We start from the raw sequence: 24103 nt of genomic DNA on the forward strand, positions 1-24103 counted from the left end.
GACAAGTCCTCCTCAAGATGACTGATAGGATACCACCCTTCTAGCTGTAAATGAAGTCACCTTTTAGGGCCTCATAGTCCAGTGACCACAATGTATCAAAGTCCACACAACTGCCGAACTTTTTGTTCAGATTAGGGCATTTAACTTTCTTCAGAACAATGAGAATAACAAATTGATAACAAGGATGCACTGTCAAGAGCAGCAGAAGCAAAATACCCTTCAATTCTACTTTAGCAAAGAAGTCCTCCAGAATTGCTTCAGACAGAGGGAAAAAAAGTAATGTACAAAGATGCCATGAATAGACCCACATTAAATTCCTCAGCATAGACAGGGAACTTAATAACTCGGTCTGAAGGTTGATGTGGCTCAATTACAAATGCTTTCACTTTGAAGAATAACACAGTGAAACCCTCTCCAATCAAGTCACAGAACTTAACACTGTAGGTTTAGTCCACGGTTATTTATATGACTTGAATTACCACAGGCCTCCTAGAGGGCCAAAGTCTTGTCAAAAGGAGTTGCACTAGTCTCAAGCACTTGCAACCTTGATGCATGCCATAAATCATAAAATAGTGTGAATACTCTACCTAGATCACTGCCTTACCACAGGGCCGAGAATCCTCTACTGTTGGTCAATCAAAGTTTCAGATCCCACAACCAGCATAGTCCCAAGTCCAACAAAAAATGACAAAATTGTGTCATAGATGAACTTGGATGAGGCTGAGTAGCTTCAAACAGTCTGCTCCTTCAGTGAGTGACCTAAACTAAAAACAAGAGAAAAAATGTCATCTTCCACAGTAGATTTGCTGCTACACAAGGATGCAAAATCTTAGAAATTAATTCACAGAAGAGTGTCAGAAAAACGTATTCTTAAAAAAACTCTTCATAGACTTCTTATCATGATAGGTAGCTTAGCTGTTGAAGGAGGACTTTAGCATCTTCAGATTTGATTAATGCATGAGCTATTTAGCGCAACTCTTGCATATACCCAGACTTGAATTATTTTTCGAGGCCTCTCATGTTTTCTAGGGCTTGTAACAAGATACTTCAAAAGCATTAGCAGTGCTCTGATTTATCTTGACTTCAGGGAAACTTGACAGCATCTCTTGTGATTGCATTCCTCCTCTTGCGTGGGCTTCACCTCACCTAGCTCCGATCCCATGTTAATTTTTGAGTTAACATGTTATTTGCTTAGGTCAGTTACTTCATTAATGCATTAGCCCATTATTAATTCCATTAATCCATTAACAATCACATTAACCATTATCATATGACAGTAACTAATGAAAGAACATCAAACATAAATGCAGAAGACAAGCCAAGACAAGAGGACACCAGATTTGGCAAATTCCAGGGAAAAACCCCAAGATGGGGAAAACCCTTTGATCAATTATTCTTATTATTATATCAAAATGATCAGCACAGAGAGAGAGAGTACAAACCTCAAAATTGACTTGACAAATTGAAGTCATAACAGCCCTGTCAAATCTGCAGTCAACAACAATCAAAATCTGCCCTAACCAGAAAGTCAACAGCAGGTCAAATTAGCAGCAAATTGTTCTCAATGCAGCTCGGTCATACCGAATCAAACTTGGCCTTAAAAAGAGATCAAAGACAGCCCAAAGCAGCCATGAAAACAATGGTCAAACTTGGTCAAACTCTGCGGTCAACTCTGCAATTGGTCTGCAGTCAAAGACAACAAAATGCCTTGATTCCTATGCCAATAGATGTGGCCTGCCAAAAACGAAATTTTGGCACAAAAACCACAATCAAAGTGATGGTCAAAGAGCCTGGTCAACGCTGGTCAAACCTGCAACAGTCTCTGAAATTTCAGCCCTGTAATTCGTCTTGCAATTTTTCCTTCTGCTACCACACGTGTGGAAAAGATATGCCCAATAAGTTGTACGGACCAATCAGAGAAGGAGAGAGATGATTGTGTGATGAGTTAAGTACCAAATGAGGTTGGAGGTCTCTCTTATTTATACAAATCGTTGAGGGTGAAGTGACATGTCTCTTGGGCTTCATAAACCTACATGATGATGTGGCCGACCTTGACAATTTGCACATGTGAGGGCATAAATTCAAAAACAATTTCTGCTTATCCAAATTTGATGATTTTTAGGTCGATTTTGGTCTTCTTGAAAAGGAGTTCAATGCAATAATCATCAACATCAAATGAGCTGTCCAAAGTGGAATTTGGCCCTAGTTGCCAATTTTAACATGGATTCAATAAAAAAACAGTTGACTTGAAGATGGAAGAAGTGAAAATTGGTAGCAATTTCTGGGATTGGCAAAAAGCTAACATAGGCAAGTTTCAAGAAATACTTTTCAGCAGAGAACAAAGTTATAGTTAAGGATAGACTGAATAATATCAAGGGTAAAAGCCAACAGCCTTTAAACTAATAGTTTTTGAAGCAAGAGGTGGATATGTGTAGCATGCTTAATATCTTTACAAGATATGAAGTGGCATACATCTCTTGGTTACGGATGGACTGAATAATATCAAGGGTAAAAGCCAACAACCTTTAAACTAATAGGTTTTGAAGTAAATTGAGGTGGATAAGTGTTGCATGCATATTCTCTTCACGGGACAGGAAGTGGCAATACCATCCACATGTAAGGATCAACATTAGTTCATAAGCACTTGTAATGTTTATAGCAAGTAGTTGTAAACGTTTTCTTTTTGAGTCTGTGTAATGTTTATAGCAAGTAATTGTAAACGTTTTCCTTTTGCATGTGTGTTTCAAATTTCAAACCTCATATTACAATACAACAAACACTCAAGAACTAACAATAATCAGCATCACCTCGTAGGCACACACACAAAATTCACCCATTAGATAATCTCACTCTGTTTTTCTATATGCATACATACAAATATGTGCCTGCACAATGTCCATATTGTTTACAGTCATTGGCGTAAGGCGGAAAAATGTTCTACTGGTAGAAGACATTAGTATTCATTTGTTTTCATGTTGGGACCTCTTAATGCTGATGCTCAAATTTTATACCATTATAAAGCAAATAGGAGCAACACTATGTCAAATGGGTCTAGCTTGGGTGATTAAGGAAAAGAAACACTATCCTCCCCACCACCGGGGTTCAAATCCCAGTCATGGCATGTTTCGTTCTTCATGAGTCAATTGTTTCTGAGGCTATCAACCATGAGGAATATCCTACCCTTGCTTATGGACTGGAGTGGGATGCTTGGTTACACGTAAATTTAGAACAATTAAAAAAAACACTCAAAAGGTTAACCAGACTGGGAAATTGATTTCAGTCCATAGGGAAAAGCATTAATTTGAGAGCTTGGCATAATGAAACCATCATTTGGTAATAAAAGAAGATGTAGTAGTTGAAAACATCCACCTAAACAGATTTATATCAAGATGACCTTGCAATGTCAGCAGAAGGGAAGTATCAACATTGACTCCATCTGTGGTGATATGACCTTTCATCCACTCTATAAATAGTTAATTAGAACCTTTTAATAAATCAGGTACTTCTATGTTTACTTGAGAGGAATGTCAAACCTTTTAAAGAAGTGCCTTGCCATACAAATTTTATAATTCTTTTTATTGTGATAAATAATGTTCAGAGTGAAATTGTGAAGAAAATGATCCTCTCATTTCCACAATGGCAAGCAGATGTTTAAGCAATCATAAGCACATGCATCATTATTATTTTTACTCAATGTCAGAGCGAAGACTATACAATATTAAATAAGGAAATGTATGACTTCAATGTGTCCATAGTGCTATGTTGTACGAAACTTCTAGGAACCCGACGTTTCGAGACGTACCCGTACCCGAAACTCTGAAACTCAAATGAAACTCGACCATCATGTAATCATCTATGAGAGTTAATATAGACTTGGTTTTCCTTCTAAATTGTCATCTATGGGTCTTATTCCCTTTTTTCTTGCAAGAAAATGTGTTATTCACTTATGTATAAATTTCTTTTTATATATATTAACATATATGACGCTTCGGCCAAAGTTTTCATTTTTGGGAGGTGACATTTCTAAACATACACGTTTTGGCGCTTCGTGCAACTTAGCCATAGTGTCACACATCATGTTTCATATAAACAACATTAAAAACGAACAACTAGAGTAGCTAATACGGAGAGATATAACAGCCCAAGAGAGCTGCAAATAGATTAAATTTGCCATTTCTAAAGATAATGGCTGCATTTAGTAACACACTAATAAGATCATGTTTTCTAAAAATCACATCCCATATATGAAATCTAACATTTCTAAATATTTCAAGCTATTAAACACTACAATGGACAAAAAAAAATACAGCTACCGAAAACACATAAAGAAGTGCAACAATTTCCAATCCTTCTGAGTAGCAGCACAATAGTGTGCCATAAAAAATTGAATTTCTCATGGTTAATAGAAACTTATCATTCAAAGTATATGAAGTATATATATCAGAAAAAGGCCAAAGTCTTCTTACCATGGTTAGGAGCTACAGAATCATTTGCAACTGGCTGACCACAAGTAATGCAGGCCCGCTATGAAACAGAACAAACACCATTCCAGAAAAGATTAGAAATATTGAAAAGGACTGAAAAAGACATCATATATAGCCAGTATTCTCATGAATTCCAAATACCAAATTATAATTAAAGTTGGGTAGACCTGAAGCCTATTCAAAACCAAATCCCTCCATCAAAAAGGTATTGTTACTGTAAAGTAAGTGATCTTCATCCTTATTAAATTCTACTAGTTTTCTGCAAAAATACATCCCTGATTTGTCACTATTGGACATGTTGAACCAAGTCAGAACATTAAATGAGAAACAGTAGGAAACAAGTTTCCAAAAACTGGGATGACAAGGGTTCCATATAAATCGAACTTTGGAAGACATGTAAAGGAAATGGCAAGAAACGTCTTTGCTTGCTGGGCACCTTTGTGAAAACCCTACAAACACCTAGAAACTTCAGTGAAACCCATATAAAGCTCTCGAAACGCCTAAATCTGTCACCCAAACAAACCTGGAAACTCCAAAAGTGTCTCTCAGAAGTTTAACAATTTTCAGCCCCCTTGAAAGAGAACCCAGTAAATTCCCATCCTGGAGGATTCTTGATACAGAAGACCAGTCCTAAGACCTATCCCAAAGTGAACAGAAAATTTTTCAAGATTTCACCGTCAATTAGTATAAAGAAATTGGTAAAGTAGACATCAACATTTAATATATATTGTCCCTGCCTATGGCAAGGAATTTGTATTCAAGGAAAGAATCTTTGCCATAATTTATTGCTTCACTATTTCTTTAGGCCCTTTATTATGCAACTGCTACAAAAAAATAGCTTTTGATTTTAAATCAAAATCTGACATTAAAAAGACAAGCATTTTGATAGTTTTATTAATATCAATGGTATACATAGGGTGCTAATGCCCTAGAAAATCGAAGGAGGGCCAGGGCCTTACCAACTAAAGATTGGAGAGGCAAGACACCAAAAGAGTTCTAAACATGGATCACTGAGTAAAGAGGCAACAGAGATACATCCAGGGTTGTTGATGACCCTTCTAAGCCTTCCTTGCCATAATGGCAGGGAATAACACTACTCGATGTGCTAATATGTTGAAAAGGGCAAGGTAATGATGGAGGTGACAAAACAAAATCATTCAAAGGTGAAAAGGAGAAATAATTATTCTCAACAAATGTGAATTACATTAAAGAGAGAAAAACTAGTGTACACAACACACTGTATAAGATTGAAGGGTTTTTGAAGAGCATATGATGTAGATGACAGAAAGGAAGGATGACCAAAAATAATAAGTTTTGAAACTAAAATGGAAGGAAGAAAGAAAGAAAGAAGTCACATTTATGTCCACAAGTGACCAAAATAATGATGAGACTAGCGTGTACAGTCTGATCCGTAAACTGTCGTGGATATTCCATTGGAGAGTTCGTCACAACAGATCTGATAATATTATATTAAAAATCTGAAATTCTACATTATTACAGTTTTATAAGATTTATGGCTCTGTAGATTTATTGTTAATAGTGCATGTATGCGAATGAAAATTATGCAGAAAAATAGAGAACGGCAAAAGAAAAGCTCACACACACACATTGACACAAGATATGCTTTGGGAAACCCTTTTGGAAGAAAAACCCAGCTGGAAGGTGAGGTTGCTCCGCTCTCTTTCTCTGTATGGAAATATGGCTGCAGGTAGAAAGAAATATGGTTTGTGGCCCATGGCCTGCTACAATGTACAAATCCTCTTTGTGTGCTCTACCTCCTATCCCTCATAGTTATTTTTGCTCAACTATGGAACAAATGCTCTTGAAAGAATGGAATCCCTTTTCCTCCTAGTGGTTCGGCTATAACACAGCCCGATAACCTACTAGTGGTTAGGTTTGACTACATCAACTCTTAACCAAAGTTACAGTATTGACTCTTCAAGAGTCTTCTACATCATAATCACGTGGCTAGCCCATTTTCCATGAATAATGGGTGCTGACGCGGCATCCTCTCAAATTATGGTGGTGAAAACAAGAAGGTCAACTTATGAGTGGCATAACTTTCGCATACAGACTTTGATTGACGTCATTCTTGCGTCGTTGGAAAGGTCTTTGTGTGTAGAATAGCATAAAAAGGTGTGGCACTAAAGCAGCAAAGTTTTAACCCCATAAAACGTCGTTTGATGCCTCAAAATGCTCCCGGAAGGTTTCAGACCCTATTTTGCCAAACAGGGTCCCGCCAGTAAAAACGGTCTCGTTAGCTGATTACTTCACTTTTTCCACTCTGAAAGCATCGAGATGGGTGGAAAACAATATAATGATCCAATCTAGATCACACCTCCCAATTTTGGGAGGCTTTTGGTCCCCAAAAGCTTCTACTGAATGAGGTGAGGAAATTTTTCCTCCACCTCTCTGGTGTACCATTTAGCTTTGCCTGGAAGTTTTCCTTTCAACCCAATCTGCCAAAGGTCATGCTACCCCTGTCTTGTAATTCTGGACATCTTCTGCAAAACTATATCCTTTGTTAACTCTGCCTGAGCATCTGGTGCCAAATCCTCCACAAAAGGTAGGACCTGTTCCTCTTCCTAATCTAGCATGGAAGGCTCATAGAATTTCAAATTCTCTATATTCACAACTGAGTAAATGCGCATATATGGTAGTAAACTAAGTCGAGAGGCACTATCACCCACCTTTTCCAATATCTCGAAGAGGCCATACCTCAGAGCCTTGATTTTCTTACCAGGCCCCTTTAACCTCTCCTTGTTCAACTATAGCCATACTTTGTCGCCCACCTTGAACCACTTCTCTGTTCTATGTTAATCATGCCTGGCCTTATATTTCTCCTGCAACTTCTACGATGTCTCTAGTCATTGTAGATAGATCTGCCTAATCTTTTCTACAAACTTTTCATCCCTCAAGGCATCTCCTGTAAGATATTCCCTCACTCCTTGTTGCCCATATGCAATACCCAAAGGTGAAGGCGGCAAATATCCAAAATGGGTTTCAAATGGGGACTTCCCTATAGAAGTGTGGACTTCGCTATTGTAAAATTATTGTATATATATCAAATTTTCATCCCGGGTCTTCGGATGTTTCTGGTTGTATCCCTGCAAAAGTTGAACCAAAATCATGTTGACTACTTTTGTCTATCTATCTATCTATGGATGGAATGTTGTAGATCTATGCAACTTCGGGTCCATCTTCTCCCACAATGTAAACTAGAATGCACTGAGAAATATCATATCCTTGTCTGAAACGATACTCTTTGGTATCCCAAAGTGCACCCAATCGTCTCAAAAGAACAAGTTCGTTGCTTCTTGCCCACTGATGGTCTTTTTACAAGGCATCAAAACCTAAGTTGTTGGAAATGGCTACCTCCAACCCCAAAATGGCGTACTCTGTTTCATATCCGGATCCACGTACGAAACGCTAGAAAAACGTCGAAAAAAAGTATTCGTTGAAGTTTTTTACCTGGAAATGACACATTTTTTGTTTCAACCGTTTTTCCGGCGTTTTGGTTTAAAAACAAGCCGTTCAAAAAAAAATCCAAAATGTTTTACAAAATCGTGATACATATTTGACAAATAAAAAAACGTTTTCCGAAATTTGGCGAATTTTTCCCGCCGGAAATAGTGAATTTAGTTTTTGGATCCTATTTTTTCATTTAACCACCGAACCTAACCTAAAAGTATTCGTGACTGTTGTCAGAGTGAATATGATCGCCGCCAAGTGATTGTTGAAACATCATCGCCGAGTTAAGTTCAATGTTTGACATTTGCGTTTGACAGTGCACTGTTCAGTGCTTGAGATTTGTTCAGTTCAGTGTGTTTTTGCTAGAGGAGTCATTTTCGCTGGAGGAGTCATTTTCGCTGGAGGAGTCACGGAGTGTCGTCGGTCGCTAGAGGAGTGTCTGTCGCAGATTGGAGTGAGGCTTGCTAGTTGCCACTTGAGCCGTCGAGAGTCCATTGTGCAGACTGCTGTAAGTAATAAGATTACTGATATTTACAAATGACTCAAAAATGACAATGGGAATAGTAAAAGCCCATCTTTAGTATGACATTTAAGGTGAATGCAAACTAAATTTATCCAAAGTTCCTTCAAAGGAAATTATATATAAATAAAACCTCAAACTTCAAAGTGTTGGGGGACCAAAGCCACTTTAATATTTCTTTCTCCTTAATCAAGTCAAGAAATGTTGCCAAGATAACGAACCCCCCATGATTCAATCTCTACTTCCCTTTGATAGTAGTCTTAATCTTCTCTTAAAAATTAAAATCGGTTGTTTTATATTGGTTTTAGAAGGTCATTAGGCTAGCATTTTTTCAAAAACACCAAATATCAATTTTTTCATTTTCAAATGGCAGAGATCTGCCCACGACATGTTATAGCTATAGCCTATACTGTATTACATAATACAGTATGCATAATGCTGTTAGGAATAAAATCTTGTTTGAAATTGCTTTGTTGAAACTTGAAAGTTGAAAGTACAAGTATAATTTTAAAATAAATTTTATAATGTTTTCTTAGTTCTACCATGACCTCATGACAATGTTTTATAATTTTTTTAAATTTTAAGTTTGTAAATTGTAAATTGTTTTGAACTTTTGAAATACATATTTGTCAATTTCATTTTGCAGTTTCATTTACATCATCATCATCATTCATGGAAACTTCAAGTTCAACCATTCATGAGGCAGAGGAATTGGAACATGAAATTGAATCAACCCCTAAAGTTGATCCAAAGTCCCCACTTTGGAAATATGTAAATATTGTTGGGAAGATCGAAGGAGGTGGATCATTGGCATGGGTTTGCAGTGAGTGTAAAAAGGAGTATAAGGTATCATACACATGTGTTAAAGCACATTTGCTTGCGTTAAAAGACAATGGGGTTCGAATATGCAGTGGCCCACCTAAAGAGAATGGGACAGATGGAAATGGTTTAAGCAAGGCAAAACTTGCAAAATATCAGAAAGAACAAGGCAAGGGAGATGTTAAAGCAAATGAGGCAAATCTTGCCTCCCATTTAAAACACCCAACAAGGTTGGAAGCATCTTCATCAAAGCCTCCACTTCATTCTCATGGAATTCTTTGTTCAAATCAATCTAATTTGGGACCGCTTGAAAAGAATTTTAATAATGAAGCTCGATAGATAGCAAATGCAGCTATAGGCCAATGCGTTTATGCAATGGTCTTCCCTTTAACCTTGTGTGATCTCCTTACTAGGCAAAGATGATAAAAGCAGTTGATGAAGCCCCAAGAGGGTACAAGAAGCCTTGGATATGAGAAGGTACGCACCACATTGTTGAGTACTGAAAAGTTAGATTTGGAGGCTAAATTAAGCCCCATTCGTCATTCATGGCACATTTCAGGGGTGTCCATCATTTCTGGTGGATGGAAAGATCAAAGAAATAGGCCTTTGATCAATGTGATTGCTAAGAGGATTGTGAGGGGCAGATGAACGATTCTCAATTCATTGCTGACATCTTGATTGAAGCAATTGAATTGGTGGGGCCTGAAAATGTTGTCCAAGTAATAACTGACAATGCAACTGTGTGTAGAGCAGGCTGCAGCAGACCTAATTATTGAAGGCAAATATCAGCACATCTTTTGGACCCCTTGTGTTGTACATTCATTGAACCTCATCTTGAGTAAGATGGGGAAGCAAATTGAGTGGATTCGAGTTATTTTTGAAGAGGCAAAAGAAATTCAAGCCTTTATCACAAACCACCACATGTCCCAAGGCATCTACAGGGAATTTGCTAAGTTGGAGCCCCTTAAGGTACCTATAATTTAAAGTTTATTTCATAAATTCTAATTTCTGACTCTAAATTCTAGTTTCTGACTCTAAATTCAAATATCTAAATTGGATTCTCAAATGTCATGATTCGCGAATCATAATAGTTATTCAATCAAATTATGTTTTTTAATTTGTAGAAATTTGAAACATTGGTAATTTAGCCCATGCAAGTTACCAAGACTCGATTTGCTTCTCACATCATAGTCTTAACAAGGCTTATGCAAATGAAAGATGCATTACAATCAATGGTATGCAGTTCTCTTTGAAATCAATGGAGGCAATCCCAATCTGATAGAGCACAAGCAATGAAATGGTTGGTTGTTGATGATGAATGGTGGGATAGGGTGGAGTACCTCTTGGCATTTATTAAGCCAATTGTGGATTTGCTCTGTATGTTTGACACAGATATGCCTAATTTGGGAGAGGTGTATGAGAACATTGATTCCATGATAGAGAAGATAAGGTTGGTTATAAATGCCAAGGAGAATGACCTGGATGAATTCTTTTACAGAGAAGTAAAAGATATATTGACCAAAAGGTGGAACAAGATGACCACCCCATTACACCTTTTGGCCCATGCAATGAATCCAAAATATTATGTTACAGAGTTGTTAAGCGCTCTAGAAAGAACCGCACCAAACAAAGACCCAGAAGTTGCGAAAGGATTTAGAAAGCTTTTTGTAGATCCCGAAATTGGGCTTCGGATTTGTGCACATTTTTCTCATTTTGTGGGAACAGAGGGTTGGGGTTGTGATACTGAGTGTATGCGGGACAAGACCAAATTAAGTCCAATTGAGTGGTGGAACTTCTATGGTGGGGCACTTCCACATATCCAAAAGTTGACCATCATGATCTTGTCATAGGTTGCTAGTTCCTCTTCAACAGAAAGGAACTAGAGTACATCTGGCTTCATCCATTCAGTGAGACAAAACAAATTGGGCTCTAAGAAGGCTGAGGAACTAGTGTATGTTCATTCAAACCTTCGCCTTCTGTCACACAAAAGAGATGAATACAAATTTGGACCCACCAAATTACGGGATGTGGAACCAAAGTTGCCTAACTTATGACATTGAATGCAATGTCTCATATGACTTTGTTTGATGCGAAGTCACCAATAGGTGGATCTTCAAGTGGACATGGCAACAATGTTCCCAGTCCCACTTCTAGAGAGGATGTGGAACCTTTTAGTGGCATGAATGAAGACATATTTGATGATATGTAAATGCAATTTATGATGGTGTTTTAACTTTTAAACTTTTGAATAACCATATGAATTATGAATAATGATAGTATGCATTATTAATTTTGGTAATGATGGTGTAACTTGTCATGTTGATAACTTGATGGTTGAAATTTGAAACAAAAACTTGATATGTTGAATCATGAATGTTATAATAATCATTAATGATGATGACAAATGTTTATGTTGAATTGATGATGATGAATCATGATAGATCATAGATGATATATGTATTTTTAGTCTTTAGATCTAATCTAGATTCTAAAATATGAATAGTAATATGAAATTTTTATTTTTATTATTTTTAATGTGTCGTTTCTTGCCATATCGTATCCAGATTTTTTGAAATATTTTCGTATCCGTTTCAGTGCAACTTAGATCAAAACACACATCTTGTTAAACCTGTCAATTATCACGAACAGGTAGTCATGTCCCTTCTTGGTTGTTGGTAGACCTCCCACAAAGTCCATATAAATTATTTCCCAAGGACAAGTGGATACAGGTAAGTGATGATATAGACCTCGTTTTCTGTTACTAGGCTTGTTGGTACAACAAAGCATGCATCCTCTTATGAACCTAGCTAACTGCTCTTGCATCTTGGGCCAATACACATAACTCTGCAAAATGGCCATGGACTTTCCTACACGAAAGTGCCTTGCAACGTTGGAGGTGTGAGCCTCTCTAATTACCTACAAGCGCTCACCTTTAGGAAGACATACCTTATCCAGTTTGTAAAGCAACTCATCTTGGAGATGGTATTCAACGGTGTTGTCGCCATCGTGCACATGACTCTGACTCTGCAATTGTTGAAACACCTCCTGGAAGTCCCCATCCTCTAAATATGCCTCTCTACATGCATCATGGGTGAATGGCTCCATGTGCATAAGAGTTCCCAAAGTTGTCATCTTTGGTGTGGGTGGCCTTAAAAGCATGTCAGCCAACTTGTTTGTGTTGCCCTTCTTGTACTTGATCACCAAATGAAACTGTTGCAGAAACCCCATCCACTTGTAATGCTTAGTTTGTTGTAGATTACTCTATGCTTACAAGTACTGTAATGGTTGGAGATCTGTGTGGATTACTGTCCCCTTTCCCATCAGATAGTGCTTCCACTTCTTCACAACTTGCACTAGGGCATAGAGATCCTTGTCATAGGTAGGGTAGCATACAGGCCTTCCTCCCTACATGAAGACTGCTCCCATAGCACACCCACTCGCATTTGTCTCCACTTCAAAGGGTTGTTGCAAGTTTGGTAATGTCAAAACTGGTGCTTGACTAATTGTCTTCTTTATCTCCTCGAAAGCCCTCTGTTGACCCTTTCTCCACTGGAAACTCTTGCCACTTGTTGTTATGGCATGGACCACTGCTGCTACTGTTGAAAATGAGACTATGAATTTCCTCAGGTATTATGTTGCCCCAATGAAACTCCTAACCTCAGAAACATTAGTAGGCATCGGCCATTTCATGATGGCCTCCATCTTGGAAAGATTTATCTTCAATTCTCTTCCACCTATCACATACACCAGATACACCAAAGGTCGTTGTCCAAAATCGCACTTCTTGAGATTTGCAAGCAATTGGTGCTTCTTTAATGTCTTCAACACCTGCGTCAAATGTGAGATGTGCTCCTCCCAAGTAACATTGTATACTAGTATATCATCCAAATAGGCAATAACAAATGAATCTATAAAAGGGCACAATACGTCATTCATTAATCTCATAAACGTAGTTGGTGCATTACATAGGCCAAATGGCATGACTAACCACTCATACAAACCTTGCCTAGTTTTCAAGGCGGTCTTCCATGTATCTTCTTCTTTGACTCGAACCTGGTGATATCTAGACTTTAAGTCCAACTTGGTGAAGTACTTTTTTTGCTGCAACTGATCCAACAAATCATCTATCCTGGGCAAGAGGTATCTATTCTTGAGCGTGATTTCGTTCAATGCCCTGTAATTTATACACATCCACCAAGTCCAATCCTTTTTTGGCACAATGATGATGGGTAACCCACATGGTGATGTACTCAATGGAATGACACCATGTTCCAACAGTTGTTGCAATTGTTTCTTCACCTCACTTGCTTCTATAACAGACTGCCTGTACAACCCAATGTTTGGCGATGGAGAGTCTGACAATAGTTGGATCTCGTGCTCCACTTCCTTCTTAGGTGGTAACCCTTTAGGTTATCGGAACACATCCATTTATACTTGTAGCAACTCTTCCAATTGTTGTTTCTATTTCTTAGTACACCCCTCCAGGGATGCCTTGCCTCTTACTGACTCTTCTACAAACTGATTTTCTCTTAAAAACAACAAAACATACTTCTTGCTGGAACTGATCAATTTCTTGGCTTGGTTGGCACTTACCAGCAAAATTTTCGCCTTGCCCTTATGCGTGTTGATGATGAACAATTTTCCACCCTTGACAAGCCGATACCGATTGGTTCTCCGCATGAATATTGCATTTCGCATGTAATTATAGAGGCTCCTAAACACGACTCTGCATACATTAAGGGGAACCACATCTAATTCTACATCATCAATAAAATCAGCACTGATAACAAATCTAATTTTGAACTCTTTTGTTACCTTCAACTTTGCATCCTTATTTACCCATCTCAATGGATATGGGCTTGGATGATCACGAACTTCCAACCCAACTTTTTGACTAGGCTTGCTGCAATTAGATTCATCTGAAATCTTGAGTCAAACAAAACATCAATCTTTGTCTTCATGACCTGTATCTTTATATGGAAGAGTTTAGTCGTTTCTCTCTTCTTCTTGCTGAAGGCTACTAAGATTCACCTCCTTCTGCACTGACGTATAGACGATATTCTCATCCACGTTGAGTTGCTTTCAACTTGGTTGCTTGAATCAGTGGCCATGAGATTCTTCTTCTTATTATCTTTCTTCTTGTTCTTCGGGTTTAACTCTGGATGCAACTTCCATAACCTCTCCTTTGTATGGTCGTCCATGTTGCAGTGGTTGCTGAGATCTTTGCACTGTGTTGCGGCTATCGTCTTTTTATCTTTTCCCCCTTTTTGCTTCTTCTTCCCCTCCTTAGAAGCATCATGTTGCTCCTTCTACTTTGATCCACTTGATTGTGCTCTCTTGAAGCCTATGGTCTTCAGGTATTGTGCCTATACAAAAGCCTCGTCCACTGATTTGGGCTTGAACAACATCACTTGCTCCTGCATATGGCGATGTAGACCCCCCCAAATACTTGAGAAGTACATCTGAGTTCTTTGGGGATACACCCAACATTATGGCGATCGTTATGAACTGTGTGGTGTGATCTTGCAAGCTTTGCCCCGACTTTTGTCTGAAGTAGTGCAACTGGATCCACTGGTCCTCTACATACGCAATAGGGTAAAACTGTGACTTAATGAGGGTTTTGAAGTCCTCCCACTTAGTCACTGGAGGCTCTCCCTCCAACCTCAAGGTCTTTGTGTGGCTCTCCCACCAAGTCAAGGCATGGACTTCTAATTTTAGTTGCGCAAATGAGATCTTATGTTCTTCCTCAAATTGGTGGATGCTAAAATACACTTCCAGTTGCCGCAACCAATTATTCAACTTTAGAGCATCGATCTTGTTGTGGTATGGCTTGATATTAACCTTTGCTTCCATTTTAAAAAAATGGTTGTGATTCATTCATGGCATTCAAACTAGGTTGATCTTTTTCGGATTCTTTCTTCAGTTGATTCTTTGTTTCATCCCAATCTCCTGATGCAGTTAAACAGGGATGTGGTCAATGCAGGTCAAAGTCCTCCTTTTGTCTCGGTTCTTGTGCCCATAAATGTGGCCTTCTGAAACAAAAATCCACCCTAAAAATCGAAGTCAAATGATGCCCAGAAAATCAAAATCAGCACTAGTCAAACTGCAAAATTTTCCCAAAGTTTCGGCCTTGCAATTTTGTCTGTAATTCAACCTCCTTGTGCCACATGTGAGGGAGAGAGAGTGTGAGTGATGATGATGCCAAATGAGGTGAGAGGTCACTTGTATTTATACAAGTCGTTGAGGGTGAAGAGTCATGTCCATTGGGCTTCATGAGCCTACATGATGATGTGGCTAACCTGAACAATTTGCACGTGTGGGCATAAATTCAAAATCACACTTCTACTTGTCCAAATGAGATGATTTTTATATCAATTTTGGTCCTCTCGAAAAGAGGAATTTAATGCAATCATCATCTCCATCAAATGAGTTGTCCCAAGGTGGAATTTGGCCCTAGTTGCCAATTTTAACACTCCCTTTCGACTAGGGAGAATTCCACCTATCAATCATCAATCATCATGCCATCTTGTCGTCATGTACCATCTTTGTGTCTCATCTCATTTCTGCTCTACTGAACATTGCTATGATTCATAAATAATGAAGAAGAATAGATCGAGAGTGAATCACAAGACCTTACCACTCTCCACCGACAAATGTCAGTCTTGATCCCAGATCCAGTTGTTGAACGCCATGCATCCTAGGCATAGGGAGTATGGCAGTGCACAATGCGTCCATCGGTAGTGCTAGGGTCCCTATCCATGTTTCCCAACTCATCGGCCAGATGAGAGGTACTTCCCATGAGTCTCAAACTACATGGGTAGGATGCATGCTAGGGCATCAAGAGGAGAAGGTGAACCACTCATCCTATGCATATGTCAATCGTAGGGGAGGTGAACCACTCACCCTACACACAGTCAACCATCATGGGGTATCACAGGAGAAGGTGAACCATTCACCCTATACACAGCGCACCAATAGGGGAAGGTGAACCACTCACCTTGTACACAGTGCACCAATAGGGGAAGGTGAACCACTCACCTTGTACACAGCGCACCAATAGGGGAAGGTGAACCACTCACCCTATACACAGCGCACTAATAGGGGAAGGTGAACCACTCACCGTATGGTCGCTCATAGCTTCAAGAAGTACCCCAAGCCCCCCAGGAGCTCCCAGAGCTCAATGTCCAACTCAAGCGGGACCCTCATGGGAGGGTCTTTCCACGACTCCAAGTCTCTCTCGGAAGGCTAAGAATTTGACCTTCCCTAAGGGTTTCGTGAGGATGTTTGCGACCTGCTCATCAATCTTGATGTGTTGGAACCTTATTGCTCCTCGTTGTACCATATCCCGGATAAAGTGGTACCTGATATCAATGTGCTTGGAGCGGTCGTGGAACATGGGATTCTCTGAAAGACGAATCCCACTTTGGTTGTCGCAAAAGATCACTGTGGTATCCAGCACGTGCACGAATCCCACTTTGGTTGTCGCAAAAGATCACTGTGGTATCCAACACGTGCTCAAATAGCTCACTAAAGAGCTTCCTCAACCAAACAGCGTCACAACAGGCCATATTAGCTGCAATGCATTCGGCCTCAACGACGCTTAGAGCAACCGATTTTTGCTTCCTACTCATCCAAGAAATTGAAGCAAACCCCAATGAGAAGCAACATCCAAATGTGCTCTTACAATCCACCAAACTGCCAACCCAGTCAACATCAGTATATCCATGTAGCCTCAAATTTCCTGCACTGTATCTCAGTCCATAGTTGATTGTGCCACGGAGATATCTCAAGAGATTCTTAGCAGCAATCCAATGTATGTGATAAGGCTCGACCATTAATTGACTCAACATATTCATAGCGAAGCATATGTCAAGACGGGAGTTTACCAAGATATCAGGGCCCCCACAAGTTGTCTATATTCGGAAGGGTTTGCCGATTCGGACCCAGCAGCGCTTTCACATAGCTTCTTGAAGTTGAGTTCCATCGAAGTAGACACAGACTTGCAATCCACCATCCCACATCTCTCGAGCAGCTTCACAATGTATTTTCCTAAAGAAAGGAAAATCTCACCTGCCTTTTGCCAGACCTTCAGGCTTACGAAGTAGTGCATCAGACCTAGGTACTTGGAAGCCAACTCCCTCTTGCATTGATAAATGAGAGGGTCTAAACTTGTCAGAAAGAGATCATCCACTTAAAGGACCAAAATGAGAGGCATGTCCTTTTCAACCTTCAAGTATAAGTTAGGATCAGCATCACTCCTCGTAAATCCCAGCTTCATAAGATAGCTATCAATCCTCTCATACCAAGCCCTAAGGGCTTTCTTCAACCCATAGAGGGCTTTCTTCAACCTGCAAACGTGTGTCCTTCAATCTTGTACTTCAAACCCCTGAGGTTGTTCCAAATAGACTTCCTCCATCAGCGAGCCATGCAAGAAAGCAGTCTTGACATCCATTTGATGTAGGTTCCATCCTTGAGAGGCAGCGAGAGCAATAATCGATTGGATAGTAGCATATCGGGCAATTGGTGCAAATATCACGTCATAGTCCACTACTTCCTTTTGAGAGAAGCCTCGAGCAACGAACTTGGCCTGATATTTTTCAACGATCCCATTAGTTCCATGTTTAATTTTGTATAGCCATTTTGAGGTGACTGCAAACTTGTCTTTTAGTCTAGGCGCCACATCCCAGACATCATTTTTCATGATAGATTCATATTCCTCTTTCATCGCATCTTTCCAAGCTTGGTGTTTTACAACTTCTTCGAACGCACATGACTCAGATTGAACAATAGTACTCATAGCAACTAAGTACCCTTGATACTTGTTCGGCTTGATACTTGTCACACATAGGTTCATCTGTAGGAGGTTCATCTGTAGGAGGTTCATCCTATTTTTCTGCAACATCATCATTATCCTTTGTTGGACTGGGGAGATCTCGGGCCTTACCAAGGGCAGTGTCCTCATCGAAGGTGACATCATGGCTAATTTCCACATCTCTTTGTCTAGGCACATAAATTCTATATGCCTTTGAATTTTCATTGTATCCCACAAATATACATTTCTTCCCAAATGCTTCTAACATGTTTCTTTTCTCTTTAGGCACGTGAAAATACACGGGACAACCAAATATTCTAAAATGAGAAACATCAGGTTTCTTATCAGTGAAAACTTCTTCAAGTGTCTTGAAATTGAGTGCTTAATGTTGATTCATATTTTGAACATACACGGCAGTGTTGGTAGCGTCTCCCCATAAGAACTTCGATAGACCTTCATCATGAAGCATAGCACGGGTGGCTGCCATGATTGTTTGATTCTTCCTTTCAGCAACACCATTTTGCTCAAGAATGTATGGAACGGTTGTCTCCCTCGCAATGTTAGCCTCTCTACAAAAGTCATTGAATTCATCTGATTCACATTCGGTTCCATTGTTGATCCTCAATATCTTGATATTCTTTCCTCTTTGATTTTCCACCAAGGCTTTGAAAGAACGAAATCATTTGAACACTTCATGCTTCCTCTTCAAGTAGTAGATCCATGTTTTGCGAGAGAAGTCATCTACAAAAATTGCATAGTATAAGTATCCTCCCAATGATGTTACGGGCAACATACCAGATAGGTCAGAATGGACCAATTGAAGAATATAAGTTTGACTTTCACTTGAAGGGAATGGTCCCCTTGTAAGTTTCCTAGCTGCACAACCCTGACAAACTCCTTCATGGTTCATGTTGAACTCGGGCATACTTGTGACCATCTTCCTTACCCCAAGTAAGGCTTTGTAATGAAGGTGAGCAAATCTTCGGTGCCATAATTCAGATTGAAGAGAAGTATCGCAAGTCAAGGCTCCCAAAGGACTTCCTCCAACTTGATAGAGACCTTCAACCCTAAATCCAAGTGTAAAAGCATCTTTAGGGTTTCTTTGCCAAATACGTACCTTTCCATCAATGAATGCTACCTTGAAGCCCTTATCTTCCATCGCAAAAATAGACACCAGGTTCTTCTTCAAATCGGGCACATACAACACTTCTTGTAGATGAATGGTTTGACCTTGATTCAAGTGAAGAGTGACAGTACCTATTCCTTTCACGGGATAGGTGGCATTATCTCCAAGTATGATTTCCAAATTAGTCTTCTTTTCAACCAAATTTGAGAGGGCCTCCTTGTACCCAATGAGGTGCTTTGAGGCTCCACTATCAATCAACCAATTATTTAAAGTATCTGGAGGAGAGGCAGTAGATAAAGAGGAAATAAGATTAAAATATATATATATATATATATATATATATATATGTGTGTTTTCCTACAACATTGCTTTCCTCATACCTGGAATTTCTTATCCTTTTGGGAGGTCGACCATTTCCATCTCGAACAGCGGAAGCATTCCTCTTTCCTTTATTGTTGAACTCGTCGTTCCTTTGATTGCCATTGCCTTTGAAGTTGTCGTGATTGTTGTTGTCATCATCCCTTGGAGTATCCTTCTTGTGAGGACACTCTCTAGCATAATGGCCAAACCTGTTGCAATTGTAACACCTTCCTTTTCTTCCTTCTTTGAATCCTTGCTTGAATCATTGACCCTGTTTTCTTGGACCAGCATTATTCTTCCTCTTAGCATGAGCGGAGAAGGCAGTGGGATCATTTCCATTTGAGGGTTTGTCTCTCTCCATCATCCTTGTCTCTTCCTGAGTGCATCGAGCCAATAATTCATCAAAACTAGGAACCTTGTCATTGTTAATAATGGTTGTGTTAAACACATCCTGTGATCATGGAAGACCTCCAAGTGCAATGAGAGTGAGCTCCCTGTCAGCAATAACTTCTCCAATAGATAGTAGGTCATTCTTGATTTGGGTGATCCTCATGAAGTAGGATTGGATAAACTCCCCTTTATCCATCTTGATATCCTTCAACTTGTTCTTGAGAAAGAGGATTTGATTTGCATTGTTCACTTTGAACATCCAACCAGCTTATCATACATCTCCTTAGATGTTCCTAAATCAGAAATATAACCAACCAAATGCTTTTGAATGGAGTCTGTAATAATTCTTTTAGCTTTGACCTCACCTTTCTGTATTTTGTCTTTCCAACAGCAAGTGCATTTGAAGGAGGCTCCATCACACTTCCCTTCAGATAGTCCATGGCATCATGCTCTTCCAAAGTCAAGTCCATAGTCTTCTTCCATGCATGATAGTCAAATTTGTCCTTGAGCTTATCCTCAGATTTGAAATAAGATGTAGAAGCCATTGAATCTAGACCAATAGTCTTGACCAACAGATCTCTCTTAGTGATTGCTTTTCTCAAGATGTAGAAGCCATTGAATCTAGACCAATAGTCTTGACCAACAGATCTCTCTTAGTGATTGCTTTTCTCTCTCTTGCTTGGCCTTTGGCTTCACCTGTGCTTTGATACCATGTTAAATTTAGATAACAATGGTATGTTCTATGTTTAGCATAATTACTTCAATGTTCCTTTAGTAGCCCAATGACAATTTCAATTTAGTTTTCCAATAGCAATCACATTGACAGTAACAGTAGATAGAACATGAAACAAATGCAAAAGACAATCCAAGGCAAGAGGACACCAGATTTGGCGGATGCCAGGGAAAAACCCCAATGCGGGGAAAATCCTTAGATCAAATCTTCTTATTATTATATCAAATGTTCAGCAAAGACTCGAGAGAGTACAAAAAGTCAAAATTGACTTGCCAATAGAAGATCAAAACAACCCTGTCACAGTTTTGCAATATTGTCCCAGTCAACAGCAGTAAAATCAGCGCTAACCAGAAAGTCAAAGACGGTCAACGCAACAGTCAAACTTCTACTTTGAAACTCTGTCAAAGGTAGTCAAACTCGACCTCCAGCAGCGGTCAAAGTCAACGGTCAGCCCAAAACAGTCATAAAATCTACAGTCAAACTTGGTAAACCTGTGGTCAAATAGGCTTGCGGTCAACGCAGGTCAAAGTCCTCCTTTTGCCTCAGTTCTTGTTCCCAAAAATGTGGCCTGCTGAGACAAAAATACACCTTGGAAATCGAAGTCAACTGATGCACAAAAAGTCAAATTAAACATTGGTCAAAATGCAGAATTTTCTTAGATTTTCGGCCTTACAATTTTGCATGTAATTCGACCTCCTTGTATTTATGATGATGCCAAATGAGGTGAAAGGTCACTTTATTTATACAAGTCATTGAGGGTGAAGATTCATGTCCATTAGGCTTCATGAGCCTACATGATTATGTGGCCGACCTGAACAATTTGCACATGCATGGGCATAAATTCAAAATCACACTTGTGCTTGTCCAAATGAGATGATCTTTATATCAATTTTGGTCCTCTCAAAAAGAGGAATTTAATGCAATCATCATCTCCATCAAATGAGTTGCCCCAAGGTGAAATTTGGCCCTAGTTTCCAATTTTATCACAGAACCCTAATTTAGTAAGAAGAGATGGCAACACCATATGATGTAAAATCCCAAGCATCATGGAGTTAGTTTATGTAACTATGTAAGGCTACCCACTAACACCTCAGTTGCTTTTCCTCACACTTTTGGTTGGCTCTTCTCCAACTCAAGGGGGCTTCCCTAAAGACAAGATTGTTAAGACTATGCCACTATGGAGTAGAGGCTCAAGGTTATTTGTGAAGAGTTAGCCTAATCAAAACAAATAGTTGTAGTGAAATGGAAAATGAATAGAAATGGGAAAATGAAATGGGAATTAGGTGAAAGAAAGAAAACAAAACAAGAAAATGAGATGATGTGGGGCTAGTGCCTATCAATCTATGGGCTAATGGAATCATGAAATATTGCAAAATGAATGAACTTGTTTGACCCCGTCAATTACTTTAAGGTAGGTTATGAGGTAAAAGAACTAATTTGACACCTTCCACCAACTTAGATAAAAGATCGTGTTCGAATACCCTCATCAACTAACTATGTACTTAATGTAAACTAAACTCATTTGATTCTTTGAAACTTAAGATACTTGCTGGAAATTATGATATGGAATTTAGTCTTGGAGGGCTTAATGCCACACATCAACTCAAAATAAAGGTGTTCTTTAATAGATAAAGTATTTCCCAGTCAGAAATTACATATGATAGAAGGAACATAATAAGAGCTTAAATAAACTGTAAATAAAAAAAGAAGGAAAGCTCCAAACATTACTTGTTGCTAGAAGAGTCATGTCCTCATTACTAGGCCTTAATGTTAAGGTAAAAACAATAAGTTACTATATCAGATTAACAAAAAATGAATAGCATAAAGAACAGCCATACTATAAAGCAGCAATACCTCACCATTAATTAATCTTTAAATTTATATACATGGGAGCCCAACGGCGTAAATTCCAAGCTCCAAACTTCAGTCACCATTCTCTTTTACAATCCTCCAATTGATAATAACCCAATTCCAAAAGAAATAGAGAGAAACTCACCTTCATATCTATGTTGCAGGAAACGGCCCCCAAGTTAGCATGTACTCATACCCCAAATGCCAAAACACCTCCTTACTTTAAGGTTGAAAATGATAAACCTCTCATTCTGGTACTTTATGCGGATGACCTCTTTCTGATAGGTGCAAACCCTCTCATTCACAAATGTAAGAGGGAGTTAGCTTCTACATTTGAAATGAAGGACCTAGGACCGATGCACTATTTCCTAGGGTTGGAGGTCTAGCAAAAGGCAGGTGAAATTTTCCTCTCTCAAGGAAAATATGTTGTCAAGATATTGGAATGATTTGGGATGGTGGACTGCAAGCCTGTGACTACTCCAATAGAACTTAACTTTAAGAAGTTATGTGGTAGTGTTGCTAGAACTGAATTGGGAAATGCTTTTGAGTATCGTCAACTCATAGGAGCACTGATGTTCTTGGTGAACTCCCGTCCGAACATATGTTTTGCAGTTAACACATTGGGCCAATATATGGTTAAGCCTCATCATATACATTGGATTGGTGCCAGGAATCTTCTGAGATATTGTTGGGTCCCTATAATACTAGTGATTACCCCATTACTATTGTAGTTATACCCCTTATTTATATTGTTGTGCCCCTATTACCCCCATATTGTTATTTCTGTGCCCCATAGAATCCCTCTATTGTTATTTTTGTGGCTTTATATTATTATTGTTAGGTCGGCTGGATTACATGGTGACTCCTTAGACTCCTATATATAGAAAGGAGGTTTTGTCATTTGTATCATCCAAAAATTGTTCATTTATGTAATGTAAAGGAGGTTGCCCCCTCGAAGAGGCTGAATTCTAAGTCGTGGATCTCTCTTTTCTATCTTTTTGTGAGCTGGTTTCATAACATTTGGTATCAGAGCTTTGGATTCTAGGGTTTCGCTGCTCCAAATAGGTCATCGTGGCATTTTCGCTATAACTTTTTTTCTGTAACGTTTCAGAAGTCGCAAAAAAAACCCATTTGAGAAGAATTGGCGCTGAACTTTGGGTCCGAATTTCAGAGCTTTTAGCGCGATATTTTCGGAGATATGATCTGAGGAATTTGGCCTTTGTGCAGACTCCTAAATTACATTCAAAACAGGTGACCTGGGGAAAATCGTCATAACTCTCTCTCTGAGGATCGGATTGAAATTCCGTAAAAAGGTACAGAAAGAGGACGGACTGTAGTTTCTTGTGGGTGAGTTTCAGATTCAAAGGTTGAAACAGTGACTCGTGGCACGTCGTACAAGTTCGCTCTACTGAACCAGTCTAAAAGCAAGTCACTGTGGGAGATTTCACATAACTCTTCCTTGGAGAATCCAATTTGGCTCAGACTTGTGGCATTGGAAAGAGGACGCAGAAGGCTACTACAGATAGCAATTTCAGAA

General features: G+C 39.1%; 1 protein-coding gene across 2 annotated transcripts in view; it reads right to left on the bottom strand.

Moving 5' to 3' along the window:
* The window catches only part of LOC149158080 (uncharacterized), a 211929-nt gene that overhangs the window by 123131 nt on the left and 64695 nt on the right, over positions 1 to 24103 (bottom strand). For both annotated transcript variants that reach the window (XM_089436104.1, XM_089436105.1), the window contains exon 3: positions 4467 to 4524. In XM_089436104.1, coding sequence (XP_089292230.1) covers positions 4467 to 4524 — 58 coding nt within the window. The remainder of the gene's footprint in view (positions 1 to 4466; positions 4525 to 24103) is intronic.

This window comes from Pinus tabuliformis, chromosome 5_2 (genome assembly GCF_031772625.1).
Source record: "Pinus tabuliformis cultivar Carrire ecotype Pingquan chromosome 5_2, CPIR1, whole genome shotgun sequence".
Lineage (NCBI taxonomy): Eukaryota > Viridiplantae > Streptophyta > Pinopsida > Pinales > Pinaceae > Pinus > Pinus tabuliformis.